We start from the raw sequence: 20,317 nt of genomic DNA, 5'->3' as shown, positions 1-20,317 counted from the left end.
GATGAAAGGCCCTGACACCTAACCAGGCTGTCTACATGGGAGAATTATTACATTTTTATTACAAATGCCTCAGCACCTGGATGGCAGACCACATCAGATTCATCTATGCAAGTGAAGCACCCAATGACAGCCTATAATTATTCTCATCAGCTGTGTGACCCTGGACTAAATCTACCTACTAGAATTCAGTATCCCCATTTGTAGAACTAGTCAGGGCCTCTAACTGGTGGCCCTCATGATAAATAAAGGTGCTTAATTTGACCAGCACTGTTTAAAAAAATAAATAATTTTTGAAGGCCTACCTCTCCAGTTATCCACAAGCCACACCAGCCCCTACTGTATTACACCCAGCTACTACAGCCATTACCTGCATGGAAGTACTATGAACTTTAGTTTCCTTGTTTGCAAAATGGAGACATAACCACTGCTTCCAGCAGTGTTGAGATATGTGCGCTTAAGTGTCTAAAACAGCACCTAGTTCCATACAAAGTCTGGCTTTCTTTGTTCCTCTTTTAAAAGTAAAGAGGAAAAGCCAGGAATCCAGAGGCCTGGGGCCTGGTGCATGACCCACAGCTTCCTACCTGTGTGACTCTAGAAGCCCCTCTAGGTCAGTTCACTGTACCTAAGAATGATCACTTATGATGCCAGCAAACACGGTTGATGATAGCTTAAAGGTAAATGTGGGTTGTACAGACAAAAACCCTGTGCCAATGTGAAGGATGCCAGGGTTCCAATTGCAACTGGAGCCTCTGTGTGTATACCAAGGCCACATGGACAACCATCTTGTCCCATCCACATTCTAATCCATCGTAGGCTCCATCTTCCCCACACAGCATGAGAGGGAGGCAGGGCAGGGATAACAGGACCGCCACTTTGTAGAAGTAGAAACTGAGTCACAAAGAGAGATTTGCCATGGCCACTAGAGTGACAGAGGCAGCCTGCCAAAACTTGCTCATCCCAGTGCCCGTGTTCATCATCTCTGAGTTTGTTTTGTACCCCCAAATTCTCCCCCAGTTCTTCCTGCCACCCCCAGAAAATACATGAGGAGAAAAATGCTATCAACTCTCAATTATGCAGGCCAAGCATGTTTTTTTCTGGGCTTTTGAGCTCTTTCACTGTTTGTCAGTATATAGCCTATCTCTATTAAGCTGCAGACCTTATTTCTGCAAGCCCTGTGTGCCACAGGAGCACATAAGGAGGGAAAAGACCTGCTAATTCCTTTCTGGAATGCATTATAATACCCAATGATTCTAAGTGAAAAAGGTACCACCGTGTAATAAACCTAGGAGATTATAGAGGCTTGAGAATGTCCAAAGTCTTTGAGGCATAAGCAGAGCCAAATTCCCTTCCCCTTCAGTATGAGCTAGACTTAGTGACTCGCTTATAATTAACAGAATACGGCAGAAGTAAACAGTATGTGACTTCCAAAATTAGGTCATAAAAAGCACTGTGATTCCTCCTTGCTCTTTCTCAAACCACTTGCACAAGGGTACAGGCTGCCATGTCATGAGGACACTCAAGCAGCCTGTGGAGAGGCCCACATGGTGAAACACGGGGCCTCCAGTCACCAGCCGTGTGAGGGTGCCACCTTGAAAGTGGCTCCTCCAGTGCCTTTCCAGGCTTCAGATGGTTGCAGCCCAGTCCTGTCTTGATACCGGCTCATGAGGGACCCTAAGCCAGAAAGCCCAGCTAAGCCACTCCTAGATTCCTGAGCTACAGAACTGTGAGGTAATTGTGGTTTTAAGTTGCTAAGATTTTTTTTTTTAAGTTGTGACGTTTTAGGGTAAGCTTTAGATTACGTATCAATAAACTAATAAAGGGATACCTCCAAATAATTACCACTGTTTATATGATAATACAGTATTTTCCAAGACAAATAATTCTGTATAGCCAAAATCTCTACAAGGTAAAAATGGAAGGGAAGGCAATGGTAGAAATGCACAGAATGGTTGATATCACTCAGCCCACCCTGTCATCCCATTTTCCTTCTATCCTGCCTTCTGTTTCTTCACAACACTTACCACCACCTAAATTGTATTATTCACAAGTTTGCTTGCCTGCCTCTTCTCCCCACCAGAGAGTGGAGACTTACTTTATTCACTGTAATCTACCAACTACTTAGAATAGCGTCTTGTACATAATAGGCACTCAGTAAATGCAGCAGTGAATAACTAATACACCAACATACTGTTTATAAATCCTTTGTCTCTCACAAACTTGTGGCTACCCCCTTGCCAACTGTCAGCACCCCTTGCCTGAAGCAGCTCAGCCAAAACCCATGAAGATGCCTAACCTCCCTCACCATTACCAAATGCCATACCTCCTGGAGCCTGGGAGGAGGCAGTAATGGGTCTGTAACACTTCCCTCTTCCCTCCCGCAAACCTTCAGTTCAGGTGGACCGTTAGCTGTCTCCACTCTCAAGGCACCTCCAGCATGGAAGCTACAGGAGTTCTAGAAACAGTGTCATTTTAATTAAATTCCACAAAACCAGCCAATGGTCCCAGAGGACGTCATCATCATGGGATTTTTTTTACCTTGCTTATTAACTGAAACCAACATTCTCTTCAGCCCAACAATTTCCAAGGTGACAGTCTCCTTCCTAACAAAGTTCAAACCCTGTAAACAAGTCCTTACGACCACTGGCAGGGTGTGTAAACCTATCTGCCACATGATCCAACCAGTATGTCAAAGACATGTGGTCCCAGAAAGCTGTGTGCAAGCCTTTTTTTGGTAATTAAAGAGGTTTCTTAGTGTATTAATAGAGCTTACTATTTAGAGGAACCTTTCATTAAATGAAGAATATACTGAATATCTAAGGTAGACCTCAATTTATCTAAGGTAGACCTCAAGTAACAGAAGTCTGTGTCAGAGAAGGCTGTTTTACCTTCCTAAATCCATGTCCACTTGCCTTCTGCTCTCCCCTCCCTGCCCCATCATTCGCCCTCACGGGACTATGCCCCATCTCCTTCAGTCCACATGGCAGCAGGAGAATTTGGAGAATGCAAATCTGAACACATCCCTTTTTGCATTAATTCTTAGAGAGGTTTCTGACTGCCCTTAGGAGAAATATAGACCCCCTCATTATGGCGTCAGGCCTGCTTAGCCTGGCCCCCCATCCCACCCCACCCCACCCCTGCTGCACCCACCACCCCTCCCTGACTCTGCTCCAGCCCACTGGCCTTCCTTCCACAGGTCCTCCTGCCCCCCTCCCCACTATCCCGGGCTCTCTGCCCTCTGCACACAGCCAGGAAACCTCTTCCCAGGCCTCTTCACCTAAGTAACCCTCTCTCCTTCACCCCGCAGCTCAGGGACACCTGCCCTGCCCTCCCTGACCTGGCAAGTTTCCTGGTACATACTTCCATAACACATGGGTCTATCTTGTGGCCTCATTACAGTTGCAAATTTCCATCTGTTTCTCTGATTATTGGATTAATATCTGTCTCCTAAACAGACTGTAAGCTCTGAGAGCAAGGAGCTCAACTAGCTTTCTCCCCACTGTATTTTCAGTGCCCAGCACCAATCAGATGTTCAATACAAATGCTGAACCCATCAACCAATCAATCAATCAATCAGTGAGAGCCATGGTCTTCGTCCAACTAATCTCTGTGTCCCACACTCTTTCCTTGAGCTCTGCCCTCATGATTTCTTCAAAGCCATTGGTACTTCCCTACCTCGATCCTTCCCTAATCCCCAGCCCATCTCCTCTGACCTTTAAAGTCAGGTCCAATGTCCTCTTCCAGAGGATTTCCTGGATGTCACCAGTCAAGGATTCCTCCCCTCCCCTACACCTGTTTCCCTCTGCCCAGGATGAGAGGGGGGCACCTTCTGCATCATGTCATATGGCACGATCTCCAGAGAGTAGGGGCAGAACAGATCTGAATTGAATACCCTTCTACCCTCCCCACCTTGACCCCAGTCTTTGCCACTGATGCAGCCCCCAGATCCAAGGGGTATAAGGAGTTCCAGTTTTGAGGCAGGGGAAATGCTTAATTAAAGAGAGACCCTGAAAGCAAAACCTTGAGAAGCCTAGGGCCAGTGTGCTGGCGACCCTTACAAAGCTTGGCAGAGTCTGCATTCACTACACCCTGAATGAAGAGCTGAGTGAATGAAAAGCTCACGGCCTTTAAGCTCCTGGTGGCACTCCTGGCAGCAGGGCTGAGCAGAGAGATCCTAATGGATCCAGAGCTGGTAGCGGAAACTCTTCTAGGAAGCCCAGAGCAATAGTCCTGCCTGGGACAGCCAGCAATTCCTTCCCATTTGGAAGATGGAAACATAGATAGCCTGAGCTGGGGAGAGCCCCAAGCTGACTTCCTCCTCCCAGGGGTCTGTTACCCAAATTCTAGAACAGAATGGTTTCACAGGTGCCTCTGCCAGTATTAAACAATTGGTCTCGGAACATGCTGGTCCCATTGCATGCAGTGGTGTCCCTGCAATTAGAAGTGACCACCTTCCCAGCCCAGTGCCAGCCTCCAGCTTACAGTGTCACTATCTAAGGAACAGCTGGCAAGTAAGTAGCCCTGGGCTTTGTTCACGAAAGATTCTCCTGGATCAGAGGCCCCGGGTCTTAACAGCAAAGATCAAAAGAACACAAAACCTCTCCCCATCCCTCAGCAAAAGCAAAATGCGCATGGTGAGAGGGACGCCCCTGACAACACCCACTCCCAGGACACACCATCACTTGGAGGAAACAGAAGCAGGTTGAACAAGTACACACACACACACACACACACACACACACACACACACACACACACACAGATGCACAGAGATGGTTCCCTCTGCTCTTTCTTCTCCCTCAGATCACGTCCCCCAGGGAGGTGGGGCAGGGAGGCCAGAGGCCCATCTGGATGGAGACTGCAGCCCCAGAGCAGAGAGCCCCTGCATCCCAGGGAAGCAAGACACGAACCTGCCCGTAGCAAGCCCCCCCTCACATCCCAGCAGGGCCCCTGCGGGGCTGTGGCCTCACTCCCAGCCCCCACCAAGGCTGGGCGACACTCCCTCCCAAGCCCCCCACCAGCCACACAGTCTTACTTCTTCACTTTTGGATACTTCATCTCTGCAATGGCATTGGTCGCTTCCGTCTGCTTCTCCTTCAAGTGCTGGGGCCACATGTTGTCCACCCAGTCCACCAGGTCTACCTGAAAGTCAGCCACCATCAGCACCGCCTGCCTTGGTGCTGCCCTAAAGCCAACCCCTCACTACCTCCACCCTTCCCCTGTTCCCAGTATCCCTCCCACCCTCCCCTGGGGCTGCCACAGGCGGGCCTTGAGCCTGGGCAGCAAGGGAGACAGGGCAAGGAGACTAGGGGGAAGGTGTCAGGCAGGGACAGGCCAGGGCCTACCACAGTCGGACGCTTGACCAAGTGCTCCAGCTTGGTGTGGCTGAACTCAAGGCTGATGACATTGTACAGCTTGTCCCGCTGAGCCTCAGGCGTCTCGTAGTACCGCACAAACTGGGACATGCTCATCTCTGTGCCCTTCTGGGTGTTCACATCCATCACGTCCACCAGCCGCCGGCTACCTGGGGGCAGAATCCACATGCTGGTGGCTCTTGCTGGCTCGGGGTCCAGATCCTACTTGGGAGCCCCCACAAAGCAAAAGCCGCCTTACCTGTAGGGGTCCCCATCTGCCTAACCCCACACCACACCTGCTCAGCTACCACACTGGTCGGCTTTTCTTACCAAATCTCTCTCCAACCCACCTGCTTCTAGTGCAGCCACCATTACTGTCCTCCAAGGTGACCTCAAGAGCTTCCTAAGCGGTCTCCAGATTGCTCCCTACCCACCCTCCAGACTGCTGCCAGTGCAAGCTTTCCAAAACAGAGACCTGACCATGGACACTCCTCTCTCTGCTTAAAACCTTCCATGGCTCCCCACTGCCAACCGAAGAACCTCTTAGTTCTTTCTGTTTATACACAGCATTAGTATAGATTAAGTTTGGATAGATAGATAGATAGATAGATAGATAGATAGATAGATAGATAGATAGATAGATAGATAGACAGACAGATGACTAGTTGTTTAACAGTCTCCCTCCCTAGTCTGTGAGGCCAGGAGAGTTACCTGACATCTCTGAACCTGTGTCTTCATCTTGTCACCTTCTCACAGGCAAGTTGTAAGGACTGAAACCAATGATTACAGAAGCACTGGACACAGCATCTGGTTCATGAATGCAGGCCTCCACCCCAACTACTCCCTGGCACTGAGCACTATTCCTAAATAGGTTTGTCTACTTGGTCATCCTTCTTCCCTGCGACTCTGTAATCATCGCCAGGGCAGAAGTCTAGTCTGTCTTGCCCATTACTTGTACCCCAAGTATCTAGAACAGAGCCTGGAACATTGTGGGAGCTCAGCAAATATTTATGGAACAAATAAATGATGAATGTTGGCTGTCCTCAATAGCATGTGACATGTAACTTCTCATATGATGTCTGCTGAACTAAAGAGAGTGAGCACCCCTCTACAGAAATGCCTGGATCTCATCTCAGCAGCACACTCACACCTCTCGTAGCTTCCAGAGAGACAAGATGCAGAGGGGTCAGGGAGGCAGGAACCTCTAGGGATGGTTACCAAGCTCTCAAGGAAATCAGGCTGTAAATGGGAATAGTAATGCCCCAGAAGTTCAGCCAAGGTGGACGAAGCAACGAGAACTTTCAAAGGGAAGAAACCAGACACAAAGCATATTGCCAAATTCACAGGGATTTACAATGGAAGCTGGTTACCCGCATCTGCTAAGACTCAAAATAAGCATCATGACTGGAACGAGAAGCCCACCAGCTGGTAAGGAAAGACCCCAATTCCCCATAAGCTCAGTGACAAATACATGGTCCACGAAACTTAGAAAAGTGTAAACCAGAAAAAAGGAAAGCAGCAGGTGATCATCTTGTTCAAGGCCACCCCAAGAATGAAGAGGAAACTAAACAGAGGCCAGCAGATGGCAGCCCCAGGGCCACGTCAGGCCCACTGTCTGCCTTTGCCTGGCCCATGAACCAAGGATGGTTTTTATATTTTTAAATGGGGATGGGAGGATCAAAAGAAAAATATTTTGTGATGTGAAAATAACATGAAACTCAAATTCCAGGTCCATAAAGTTTATGAGCATACAGCCACACTCACTGCTTCACATATACTCTCTGGCTGCTTCCGGGCTACTACGGCCAAGCTGAGTAGCTCACAGAGACTGAACATCCAGAAAAGCCTGAAATATTGACTCTCTAGATCTTTACAGAGAAAGTCTAGTCTGCTGTCCCTTGAACTAGACCAAACCCTCACGGCACTTACACCTGATGTGAGTGACAATCCCATTCCATTCACTGCTACATGCCCAGCTCTGTGTACAGAGCCTGCCAAATATTATTGTGAATAAATACAGAGTGCCTTTCACAAAGTAGGACCTCAACAGTAAGAGCTATCCCTTAAGTGCGCAAAAGGACTTGGGTGTCACAATCTTTGGGGTTCAGTATTTAATTTCCACAACCACCCCAAAACCTAGGTAAGATTGTTCCCATCTTACAAAGGAGAAGACCAATATCTAGAGATGATGTGATTGGCTCAAGTCCTCTGGAACATACTCTGTGCCAATTCGAATAGTTTTAAAAAAAATTTTTTCCAGGAGTCTTACAGAAGACCCCTAGTCTTACATAGGCTGGTGAATTTCCTATCTTACTGGCATTGGCTTTTTAATGGAAATGCAATCAAAGGAGAAACTAGTTGAGATGGATGTGACAGGATGTGCATGAATGGTGTCATCTCACCAGTCCCAGTAAAAGGGCAGCGTTAGAATGCAGCAGCCCAGTTTGAAAAAGACATATGCACCCCTATGTTTATCGTAGCACTGTTTACAATAACCAAGAAATGGAAGCAACCTAAGTGTCCATCAGTAGATGAATGGATAAAGAAGATGTGGTACATATACACAATGGAATACTACTCAGCCATAAGAAGAAAACAAATCCTACCATTTGCAACAACATGGATGGAGCTAGAGGGTATTATGCTCAGTGAAATAAGCCAGGCAGAGAAAGACAAGTATCAAATGATTTCACTCATCTGTGGAGTATAAGAACAAAGAAAAAACTGAAGGAGCGAAATAACAGCGGACTCACAGAACCCAAGAATGTACTAACAGTAACCAAAGGGAAAGGGACTGGGGAGGATGGGTGGGAAGGAAGGGATAAGGGGCGGGGGAGAAAGGGGGCATTACGATTAGCATGTATAATGTGGGGGGGTGGCACGGGGAGGGCTGTACAACACAGAGAAGACAGGTAGTGATTCTACAGCATCTTACTACGCTGATGGACAGTGACTGTAATGGGGTATGTGGCGGGTACTTGGTGATGGGGGAAGTCTCATAAACATAATGTTCCTCATGTAAAAAAAAAGAGTGTCTTTCACAGGGCAGTTTTTAATTTTAATGAAATACACTTTAACAATTTTTTCTTTCATAAGAAAAAAAAGGGCAGCATTAAACTCTCCGAGCCCTGGGATGCCTGAGGAGAGCTTTGTAGTGTAGGAAGTGAGTTTTGATTCTTGCATTCTTCCTATACCTTATTAGAAATCACTTTGATGAGGGATATGTGTTTACTACTGGGGGCATTTATTTTATTTACTTAATTTAGTTTTTACTAAAGTATCATTGATAATACAGTCGTATGGTTTCACATACATAAAACAGTGGTTCAACATTCACCTATATTCTCAAGACCTCACCCCCTCCATTGCAGTCACTGTCTATAGCGTAGTAAGATGCTGTTGAGTCAGAACACTTAACATTTACTAAGCAGTTCAGCACAAGCAAACATTCTACACAGGCTATCTTAAATTAATTGTAACAATTCAATGTGGTAGAACTTCAATTACATCCCCAGTTGATGGATGAGAAACTAAGACTTGGACAACTAACCTGCCCCAAAACGCCCAGTGAGTGCCAGAGCTGGGATATAAAGCCTATTCAGTCTAATGACAGAGCCCAGGCTCTTATCCCACACCCCCGCCTGAAGTGACACTGAATCTGGATCAGAGGCTAAGGTTCAGAAATGATGCCCACCTCCAGTGGTGGCTCCTAACCGCAAGGAGCCTGGGGAGCCTGGGAAACAGCTTGTTTTTGCATCAGGACTGCAGATCCACCAGGGGGCATCCCTGAACTTTGCTGGAAATTCTGGCCTCCTCTCACCAGTGCTGGGCTCCTTCCTTACCAGGGCTCCTGGAACAGGTGGGCTCAGCTCTGCTTTTTTGGGAATCCCATTTGGCAGAGAAGCTGCTATTACAGTGGGGAAGATGGGAAGAGAACAGGACCCCCTCTCTGCCAGCCTCCTACCTCCCCTTGCTCAAGGTTACTTCTGCTCAGTCCCCTGTGGAAGGGGGTTTGCTGGGCAGGTACGAGATGGAATCTCAGCCCTAGATCTAGAGCAAGTCAGGAGGAGAGGCCTGGAGCACAGCAGCCCGTTAGCACAACTTATTGGTTAAGCTAAGACTTCATGGGTTCAAATCCCAGCTGGGCCGCAGGCCTCTTAACTTCTCTATCAGTGTCCTATCTGTAACATGGGGACAAAAATGGTAGTCAGCCCATGGGGTATCCTGAGACTTAAGATAATGCACATGCAACACTTCTGTAAAATGCCTGCAGGTAGGTAGTGTTACCTGATTAACTAATTTAATCTACAATTAATTTCATCTACAATTATCCATGGAGAAAGTGAGGCGGTAGAAGTCAGAGCCAGTTAAATCTCTGCCAGTCAGTCCAATGGTCTGACAGCTTTAACATCCTAAAAGGTAATCAGGACAGCTACTGGGTGTGGGGTTTTTATGGGGCAGAGGGGTGAAAAAGTTCTATGACTGTGGTGATGATTACACACCTCTGTGAACAGACAAAAGCACTGAACTGTACACTTTAAATGGGGGAACTCTTCGGTGAGTGAATTCTATTTCAATAAGCTGGTGTTTAAAAAAAGCCTTCAAGCACTAAGTGACTAGAAAGTTGGTTTTCCTAAAACCATTTTTTTCTTTCCAAAGTCTTCTATCAAACTTAAAAAACACTTAAAAAGAAATGTTATTCAACTATAAGAATCTATATTCTAAAAAGCTGGAAAACCTAGAAGAAATGGACAACTTTCTAGAAAAATACAACCTTCCAAGGCTAACCAAGGAAGAAACAGAAAATCCAAACAGACCAATTACCAGCAATGAAATTGAATCAGTAATCAGAAAACTACCCAAGAACAAAACCGCCGGGCTGCATGGATTCACTGCTGAATTTTATCAGACATATAGAGAAGACATAATACCCAATCCTCCTTAAAGTATTCCAAAAAATAGAAGAGGAGGGAATACTTCCAAACTCATTCTATGAAGCCAGCATCACTCTAATACCATGTGGGAATTCACATATAAAGTATAAAAATTTAAGTATAAAAATCATATGTATACTCATATTTGCCTTGATTGTTTATAGTTCATGATTGGTAGTCAAGACAGAAACAGTAGTCACAACAGAAACAGTTTCTGTGATACGAGTGCTCTTGCATTGTTTCCTATGTAAGAACTTGTTCACCATGAGAACTTGTTCATTATGTTTCAGAAGGTTGGAAACTGTTGAAGAGTTGGACTTGATCAGTGATCGTGCATGGAGTCCCCTATACAGAATCTTATTGTTGTTAACAACCATTTAATTAATAAATATGAGAGGTGCCCTCTCAGCACCACTCACACTGTCACGCCTTGGGTCCCCTGGCTGGTCCTTTCAGGTCTTCGACGACTCATCAGGTCTCTTCCCTCATCTGCAGGTCAGAGACAAGGAAGGGACCGACATACCAAAACCAGGAAAAGAGACCACAAAAAAAGAAAATTACAGACCAATATCCCTGATGAACATAGATGCAAAAATACTCAACAAAATATTAGCAAACCGAATTCAAAAATACATCAAGAGGATCATACACTATAATCAAGTGGGATTCATCTCAGGAATGTAAGGATGGTACAACATTCAAAAATCCATCAACATCATCCACCACATCAACAAAAAGAAGGACAAAAACATGATCATCTCCATAGACGCTGAAAAAGCATTCGACAAAATTCAACAGGGCAAGTACCTCAACATAATAAAGGCCATATATGAGAAACCCACAGCCAACACCATACTTAACAGGAAGAAGCTGAAAGCTTTTCCTCTAATATCGGGAACCAGACAGGGATGCCCACTCTCCCCACTGTTATTTAACATAGTACTGGAGGTCCTAGCCACAGCAATCAGACAAAACAAAGAAATACAAAGCATCCAGATAGGTAAAGAAGAAGTCAAACTGTCATTATTTGCAGATGACATGATATTGTACATAAAAAACCCTAAAGACTCCACTCCAAAACCACTAGAACAAATATCTGAATTCAGCAAAGTTGCAGGATACAAAATTAACACACAGAAATCTGTTGCTTTCCTATACACTAACGATGAACTAGGAGAAAGAAAAATCAGGAAAACAATTCCATTCACAATTGCATCAAAAAGAATAAAATACCTAGGAATACCCTTAACCAAGGAAGTGAAAGACCTATACTCTGAAAACTACAAGACACTCTTAAGAGAAATTAAAGAGGACACTAACAAATGGAAACTCATCCCATGCTCTTGGCTAGGAAGAATTAATATTGTCAAAATGGCCATCCTGCCCAAAGCAATCTACAGATTCAATGGAATCCCTATTAAAATACCAACAGCATTCTTCAACGAACTGGAACAAATAGTTCTAAAATTCATATGGAACCACTGAAGACCCCGAATAGCCAAAGCAATCCTGAGAAGGAAGAATAAAGCGGGGGGGATCTCGCTTCCCAACTTCAAGCTCTACTACAAAGCCATAGTAATTAAGACAATTTGGTACTAGCACAAGAACAGAGTCACAGACCAGTGAAACAGAATAGAGACTCCAGACATTAACCCAAACATATCCGGTCAATTAATATACGATAAAGAAGCCATGGTCGTACAATGGGGAAATGACAGCCTCTTCAACAGCTGGTGTTGGCAAAACTGGACAGCTACATGTAAGAGAATGAAACTGGATCATTGTCTAACCCCATACACAAAAGTAAATTTGAAATGGATTAAAGACCTGAATGTAAGTCATGAAATCATAAAACTCTTAGAAAAAAACATAGGCAAAAAACTCATGGACATAAACATGAGTGACTTCTTCATGAACATATCTCCCCGGCAAGGGAAACAAAAGCAAAAATGAACAAGTGGGACTATATCAAGCTAAAAAGCTTCTGTACAGCAAAGGACAGCATCAGTAGAACAAAAAGGCATCCTACAGTATGGGAAAATATATACATAAATGACAGATCCAATAAAGGGCTGACATCCAAAATATATAAAGAGCTCACACACCTCAACAAACAAAAAGCAAATAATCCAATTAAAATATGGGCAGAGGAGCTGAAAAGACAGTTCTCTAAAGAAGAAATCCAGATGGCCAACAGACACATGAAAAGATGCTCCACATCACTTGTCATCAGAGAAATGCAAATTAAAACCACAATGAGATATCACCTCACACCAGGAAGGATCGCCATCATGGAAAAGACAATCAACAACAAATGTTGGCGAGATTGTGGAGAAAGGGGAACCCTCCTACACTGCTGGTGGGAATGTAAATTAGTTCAACCATTGTGGAAAGCAGTACGGAGGTTCCTCAAAATGCTCAAAATAGAAATACCATTTGACCCAGGAATTCCACTTCTAGGAATTTACCCCAAGAATGCAGCACTCCAGTTTGAAAAAGACAGATGCACCCCTATGTTTATCGCTGCACTATTTACAATAGCCAAGATATGGAAGCAACCTAGATGTCCATCAGTAGATGAATGGATAAAGAAGATGTGGTACATATACACAATGGAATATTACTCAGCCATAAGAAAAAAACATCCTACCATTTGCAACAATGTGGATGGAGCTAGAAGGTATTATGCTCAGTGAAATAAGCCAGGCGGAGAAAGACAAGTACCAAATGATTTCACTCATATGTGGAGTATAAGAACAAAGGAAAACTGAAGGAACAAAACAGCAGCAGAATCACAGAACCCAAGAATGGACTAACAGTTACCAAAGGGAAAGGGGATGGGGAGGATGGGTGGGAAGGGAGGGATAAGGGCGGGGAAAAAGAAAGAGGGCATTACGATTAGCATGTATAGTGTTGAGGGGGCACGGGGAGGGCTGTGCAACACAGAGAAGACAAGTAGTGATTTTACAGCATCTTACTACGCAGATGGACAGTGACTGTAAAGGGGTATTTGGGGGGACTTGGTGAAGGGGGGAGCCTAGTAAACATAATGTTCTTCATGTAATTGTAGATTAATGACACCAAAATAAAATAATAAAAATAAATAAAAAATAAACAAACACACACAAAAAAAAGCAGTGTAAGAAATTATTTTAAATCTCACTCCACAATGATAAGAACAAGAACTTCCTTCTGATCTCTTATCTTACCTAGTTGTTCTTGCTATGAGTCTCTCCCCTCCTTGGGGCTCAAGAACCTGGCCCAGGGACCCTTCAGTTGTCTGTTCACGGAGCCTGCACAAACTAGCCGCGGTGCCCTCCCCAGCACCTCCCCAGAAGCATGTGCTTGGGCTCCATTTTTCACAACTTACCTTAGGGCTTGGGGATGCGGGTACAGGTAAGAAAAACTAAAGAAAGCCAGGAAATGATCAACACAGTTCAGGACCAAAGTGGAATGGAAGTGTGGCATGGTGACCTCCCAAAAGATTTATCTAGCCAGGACCTACAAACAGGACCTTATTTGGAAAGAGTTTTTGCAGAGATAATTAGCATAAAGCTCCTGGAGGATGAGATCATCCTGGATTTAGGGTGGGCCCTAAATTAAAAGACTAGTGGTGTCCTTATAAGAAGGTCATGTGAAGACAGAGGCAGAGATCTGAGCAACATATCTGTCTACAAGCCAAGGAATATGCCTCGGGTTGCCAACAGCTGGAAGAAGCAAGGAAGGATTCTCTCTCAGAGACTCCAGAATGAGCCAGTGCTGCCAACACCTTGAATTTGGACTTCTGGCCTCCAAACTATGAGAGAATTCATTTCTCTGAGGCACTCAGTTTGTGGCACTTTGCTATGGCAGCCCCAGGAAATGTTTCCCAGACAGTGGTCACCTGTAGGCAAGGGAAGGTCACATGAGAGCTTCTAAGGAGTTTGGAGCTTCCTCACCTGGGTGGCAGGTATTCATTTTATAACTTCTCTTTAAAATTTTTAGCATATATAATACATTTCACATATACCCTCCCCCCTTGGCCCAAAAATGGGGCCAAGAACTGAGATGTTTCAAGCTCTGGTCTTCACAGCATAAATTTTTAGGCAAGGTACCAAGTGACCGCATCTGCCACATGGAAATAAGACCACCTACCTCAAAACACAGTTGTGAAAAAAAACTTTTTTAATCCAGATAATTAATACAGGAGGCAAGTGAAAGGCCTTTTAGTGTACCAAACATGCCATAGCATCTCACTGCATAGAAGTTAAAGATTTGTATGCAAGCCATAGCTTCCTGTCCCTGCTAATCTAAAACAGGGTTGTATAACAAACCCCTTCCCTTTCAGTACTTCTGCCTCACCAACTTGCTTCCCAAACTTGCACAATAAAACTAATACACAATAAATATACAATTCTGCCAACCCCAAATGGTACATCATCATTTCAGTGTATGATGCCAACCTACATGCACCCCAAATCAAAGACTATAATAAAAATATTTCCAAAAAAATGACAGCCAAAATCTAATTCTAAAATGTCCTCCTAAAACTGAGTAATATCTATATCTAATAGATATATAGATAGATATCTACACACATATACATGATATATAATGTATGTGTGTAAAAATATCATAAACATTAACATAGATGTACGTGCATATACACATTCAGAAAAACTCTTTAAAATAAATTAGAATATCCTCAATTAGATTACATTTAATCTAATTTATAAATTGAAATATATTCAAAGTACTACATCCAATTATTCATGCTTGGTACATAGCAGTGTACAAATGACTGATATGTTGGATACAAATGTTTTCAAATATGTATATACCTTGCATATATCATGATACTTGCCTCTTGTAAGGTATTTTATGCAACACATGTAAACTTTCTTTTAATCCCTTGTATATATACCACCCCACACAGGCTCACATATATTAATCTATCAATCATCACCTTCATTCTTAGTCCAAATGTGTACAAAATAAAGAGCATCTTGGATTCGTTATCATTTGGCAAATGCAAGAATGAATGACAAATCTTATTCTGTGAAAAAGAGACACTGCTTCATAATAATCTAGTTTAATAGTGTCATTTAATTAGTCAGATGCATTAATCTGCAAAATGGTACCTTAACTCCCTGAAAATGTTATTTACCTTGCATGTTTCAAGGTACTTAATAAAATAAAACCTATCTTGGGAATAAAATGTAAGAACAATTTTAAAAACAAATAAATAAAATTTTTTATTTAAATTTTAAAACAGTTGTGGGATTAACTGAGATGACCCATATAAGACATATAACCCAGAAGTTAGCTCCCTCCTCTCCTGGGCCTAACCTCGGTTCCCCCATCCTGCTCAGAGACTTACCTTAAGGGTTACTGTAGTTGAATTGCATGCCCCAAAAAAGAGACAATCAAGTCCTAACCCCTGATACCTGTGAATGTGACCTTATTTGGAAACAGGGTCTTTGTAGATGTGATCAAACTAAAATGAAATCATACTGGATTAGGGTGTGGCCTTAGCCTAGCCTATGACTGACATCCCTGTAAGACAAGAGAAATTGGACAGAGACTCACAGAGGGAACACAGCCATGATTGGTGTAAGATGGGGGCAGAGATAGGAGTAATGCAGCCACAAGCCGAGGAAGCCAGCACCCACCAGAATTCTGTGGAGTGGGCACAGAATTCTCCACACCTTTGGAGAGTGCACAGCTCTGCTAACACCTTCATTTTGGTCATTTGGCCTCCAGAACTGTGAAATAATAAACTTCTGTGGTTTTAAGCTCCCCAGTTTGTGGTACTTTTTGTGCCCAGGAAACTCTTACAAGAGCCAATGAGAAAATTACTAGGTAAACCTACATGGCTCTATAAATATCAAACACGAAGGAAGCAGGGGCGCTCTTCTGCCTGGTACAAGGTGTCACAGGACAAGCACACTGTGTACCTACACTGTGGTTTAATTAATAGAGTTGCAAAGCAAAAAATGTCAGCTGTGGAAGATATCCTACCATTTCATCCTAAATATTACTTCTTTGCCCACTTGCTTCTTGTCTTTCTCCCCCACTACTCTGCAAGTGTCATGAGAACCAGTCTTATCTGTCTTACTCACTATTCTACCCCAAATATCTAGAATAGAGAACCTGGTACATAGCAGGAGCTCAATAAACACTGGTGGGATGAATAAATAAATGCTGGGTGTTATTTGCTTTTTTGTCCTAACGAGCACATAACCCAAGATTTTACATATAAATGACAGCTGAGCTGAAGAAATGACCTAGGACTTCTTAGAGGTGGGTAGGTATAACCCTACCACACCAGAAAAGAGGACCGCAACCCCAACCTGGAAAACATGTATAAGTCCTGAGCAATGAGGAGCCCAACCTTGGGACACCCATCAATGAACACAGAGGGATATAAGTGGGAAAGGCCTGCGTTTCCTTTTTTGAGCACTAACCAGGCCTCCAGTCCCCTTCCCATCATAATCCCCAGGGTTCCCTATGCACCCTCACTTCCCTCAGCTCTTGGCCAGATGCAGGCCCTGGTTGACCCCTCGGGCAGCCTGCTCCACTCTTGCACAAAAAGGGAAGTCAGGACTTGCAGTAGTCAGGGCGGTGAGGAGCAACTGGGGCTCAGAGAGGAGAGAGGTGTGCAGGGAAGAGGCCTAGGGTGGGAGAAGCCACATGACTAGTCATCTGGGGCAGAAGGCTGGGACACTTGCTTCTAAGAATAGCTCCCCTTGTGTGTAGGGAGCTCTATCCAGCTCCCCAGGTGTCCTGGAAGCCACAGTCTGCAGGTGGGGCCAGAGTGGCAACAGAGGAGGAGGATGAGAAGTCAGTTCTCTAGGTGCATGGGCTCCATAATCATAAACCCTCAGGGAAACACAAATGCACCACTGACTGGGAAATTCAACCCTGCTGGGTTCCAGTCCCCAGTGGGCAGCAAGAAGTAGGGAGATGACAGCACCCTTCCTGGGGAGGCAGAATGATACTGGTAGAAGTGGCCATAGGTATAAGACTCTGATGCATCTGAGATATGCCAGAGATATGCCAACTCTGACCCAAATAGCAGGTGGGGAAATTTCTCTCCACAGATGTATTCCAGCCAATAAATGACAAAGGATGATAGAATTGGTCCATCACCACTTTGCAGCATCTAATAAAATAGTGGAGTTGACGTCAGACTTCAGTGGCTGCTAACATCATAAAGAGAGAGAGAGAGAGAGAGGTGACTTGACAGTATGGCCTCCTGGTAGAAGAATAGAACACCATCTATGAAGTAGTCTTGCCAGAAAAAATGAATGAATGGATCAGTGTATGTTTTTGTGTGGAGTGACAGACTACCAATTTTCAGGAACTACAGAGGATGGAGAAGCATGTTAAATTACCCCAAGGGGATGCTATCACAAAATCCAGATAACAGAAAACTCTACAGGGGACACACTCCAACTTCTTTAGACTGGAGGGAACTGGAGAGAGCGCCCAAAGATTGGAGAGATTAAAAGGCATCTCAACCAATCACAATGTAAGGACCTTATTTACATTCAGATTCGTTCAGCTGTCCAAAAAAAAAAGACAGTAACATATATGCTATCAATGAAACAACCGGAAATTTGAACAATGAACCTGGGTATTTACTCAGCTTAAGGAATTAATGTTTTTAAAAGATTAGGTGTGATAATGCACCGTGATTTTTTTTTTTTAAAATCCCTTCTCATTCAGAACTCTATACCGAAAGCTTTATGAAGAGGAATGATGTCCAGATACGCCTCAAATGCTGTACAGGCAAAAGGACAAAGCGGATGGAGGGGTGGAAGGGGCAGAACCACAGACTGGGTAACAGTCACATGGGAGTTCATTATTCTGTCTACTCTTGCTTTTTAAAATTCTCTCCAATAAAAAGTGTTTGTATAAATCCCAGCTCTGTTACTTCCTCTGTGGCTTCAGGGGACTCGCTTACCCTTCCTAGCTTGGAGGGTCTTAATTTGTAAAATGCACCCATTGGTCTGAGAGAGCCTAACATGATGTCTGGCACATGGCCCTGAACATGAAATGAGGAGGTGTCCCCTTGAGACAGAAAGGGAAAGGGAGCTCTGTGGACCTGTCAGGCACCTGATTTTAGCCCTGAAGCCACAGCCCTCTGCAGGCTCTTTTATTCTCACTTGAAGAACCTCACTGGAGGCACAGGTGCCTGACTTGTTTGCACCTCAGTCGGAAGGGCCCCAGGAGGTTATGGGATGAGCAGCAGGGGCCCCAAGGGCCCTGGGCTGAGCTCTGGTCCCAGCAGCCCTGACCAAGCCTGCCCTACGTGTCAGCTGCCTCAGGGTAAAGACAGGAAGTTGACCTTTATACTCTTCTTTTTCCGTTGCCACATAACTCTCTTCAAACAGAAGCTTTTACAAAAGCCAAATGCATAAATAAAAACAAGCAGCTCAGGCTGAAATGGGAGGGTTGGGGTGCTCAGAATTCAGACACAGATTCCTGGGAATTCCCTTTGAAAACCACTGCATTAGGTCATTTTTAGGTCCTCTTCCAAGATCAATACACTTGTTTTTAGCCTCATTCTTAGATACTCAGATCAAATCCCTTAAACGTTAACTGGAGGGGTAAAAGGGGGGACAGCCCCAGACCCAGATGCCCACCTGAGGAGTCACTGGGGATTCTTGGGACCTGTCAGTCCCTTTCAGCCTGAGCTGGGAGATTAAGAATTACCCTCCATCTTCCCAGATCCCCAGGTGGTCTGCCACTGGTGGCAAAGGAGAGCCAGCGTCAGGCCCCTGAGCAGGAAGCTCAGCACGGGGAGGGGGCCAGGGCCCAATGGGGCAGAAGGGACCAGTGCTACAAATGCAATGTGGTCCTCTAAGCTTCAGGCACAAACTGCCCTTTGAAGCCTGCAAGGGACACAAAGGGCTGGAACTCTCAGGCCCCTGGAGTCAATGGGTTACAGGAGAAATTTTCCACATTGGACCAGGGCCTGGTGTTCCTAAGTAGGCCGGGAGCTCAGCCCCCTCCCTTCCTCTCTCTCCTCCCCCTACCCCCCCAGTTTCAATGGTTCTCTGGGCTCACAGGCTACACACACATCCAGCAAATTCCAGCTGCAGAAATTAATCCATGGCCCCATGGCCCTTGCTTTGAAGTTCCATCAGTCAGCTCCACAGGCTCAGAGCCAGGAAGAGGCTGCTGAAAGTCACCTTGGACACTAATATAGAGCATACAAGGGCACTGACCCCAAGTTTCCTCTAGGCCCGCTCTTCAGAGAGTATACACAACCATCCTGCCCCATCATTCTGGAGCCTTCTCCATCATCCTCAACTTTCTGGACTAGCTTTTTATTCTGTTCCTTGGGAGTATCTCCTCATCCATCTTACAGAGACCATTTATTAGCAAGAGCACTGGCCACATTGCAAATCCCACTCTGCTATTGCCAGGCAGAGAGACCTCAGGTATACCCCTGAACCTCTCTGGGCCTCAGTTTCCTCACCCATAAAGTTAGGATAATAGGACCTGCCTGGTTACCTGACACAATTATTGAGAGCACTTTGAAGCTTAGAAGCAGAGGTCCTATTGAGGACGCTGTCCCCAAGTGATGCAGGGTGTAGAAAAGGAAAGGGCATGGGACTGGGAGTCTCAGCACAACTTGAGACAAACCTCTTCCCAGATCTAGGCCTGAGTTTTCTCACTGTTCAATAAGAGGATGCTTGCAACGGTCCCCAGGTTTCCCTAAACACTAATATCTTCGGGCTCCTCACCTTTGCACCTTTTAAAAATTATCCCAGGACAGATCCTGTGGCAGGCTGTCCCCTGTGCCGTGGGCTCAAGACCCTGAGTCTCACAGACACATGGGCATAAGACAGATACCCAGGCTACAAAACAGGGCTAAACCCGATCAGCCAAGAAAATCCAAAAAGACACTCAAGTCAATGACAAGAAAGACCTCTGGATTACAAGCCAGGAGACCCAGCTGCCGCATGCGCAGAAGTTAAACAGCCCTGCGGTTGGACAGAGATGAGCAGAGATGTCACCTCTTCCACACCCTACCTATTT

At 44.9% G+C, this 20,317-nt stretch overlaps 1 protein-coding gene across 8 annotated transcripts in view; it reads right to left on the bottom strand.

The window, feature by feature from the left end:
* KDM2B (lysine demethylase 2B) overlaps positions 1-20,317 on the bottom strand; it is a 113,119-nt gene that overhangs the window by 80,422 nt on the left and 12,380 nt on the right. For 7 of the 8 annotated variants that reach the window (XM_037014084.2, XM_017649359.3, XM_037014085.2 and 4 more), the window contains exons 5-6: positions 5,343-5,521; positions 5,033-5,139 (exon numbers count right to left, since the gene is read on the bottom strand). In XM_037014084.2, coding sequence (XP_036869979.1) covers positions 5,033-5,139; positions 5,343-5,521 — 286 coding nt within the window. Of the gene's footprint in view, positions 1-5,032; positions 5,140-5,342; positions 5,522-6,062; positions 6,085-20,317 lie in introns of those variants that run through there. The other variant, XM_037014089.2, reaches the window with a different exon arrangement.

Source organism: Manis javanica, chromosome 15 (assembly GCF_040802235.1).
Source record: "Manis javanica isolate MJ-LG chromosome 15, MJ_LKY, whole genome shotgun sequence".
Classification (NCBI taxonomy): domain Eukaryota; kingdom Metazoa; phylum Chordata; class Mammalia; order Pholidota; family Manidae; genus Manis; species Manis javanica.
The sequence above is the reverse complement of the archived record's forward strand: the minus strand, read 5'-3'. Positions and strand labels throughout refer to the sequence as shown.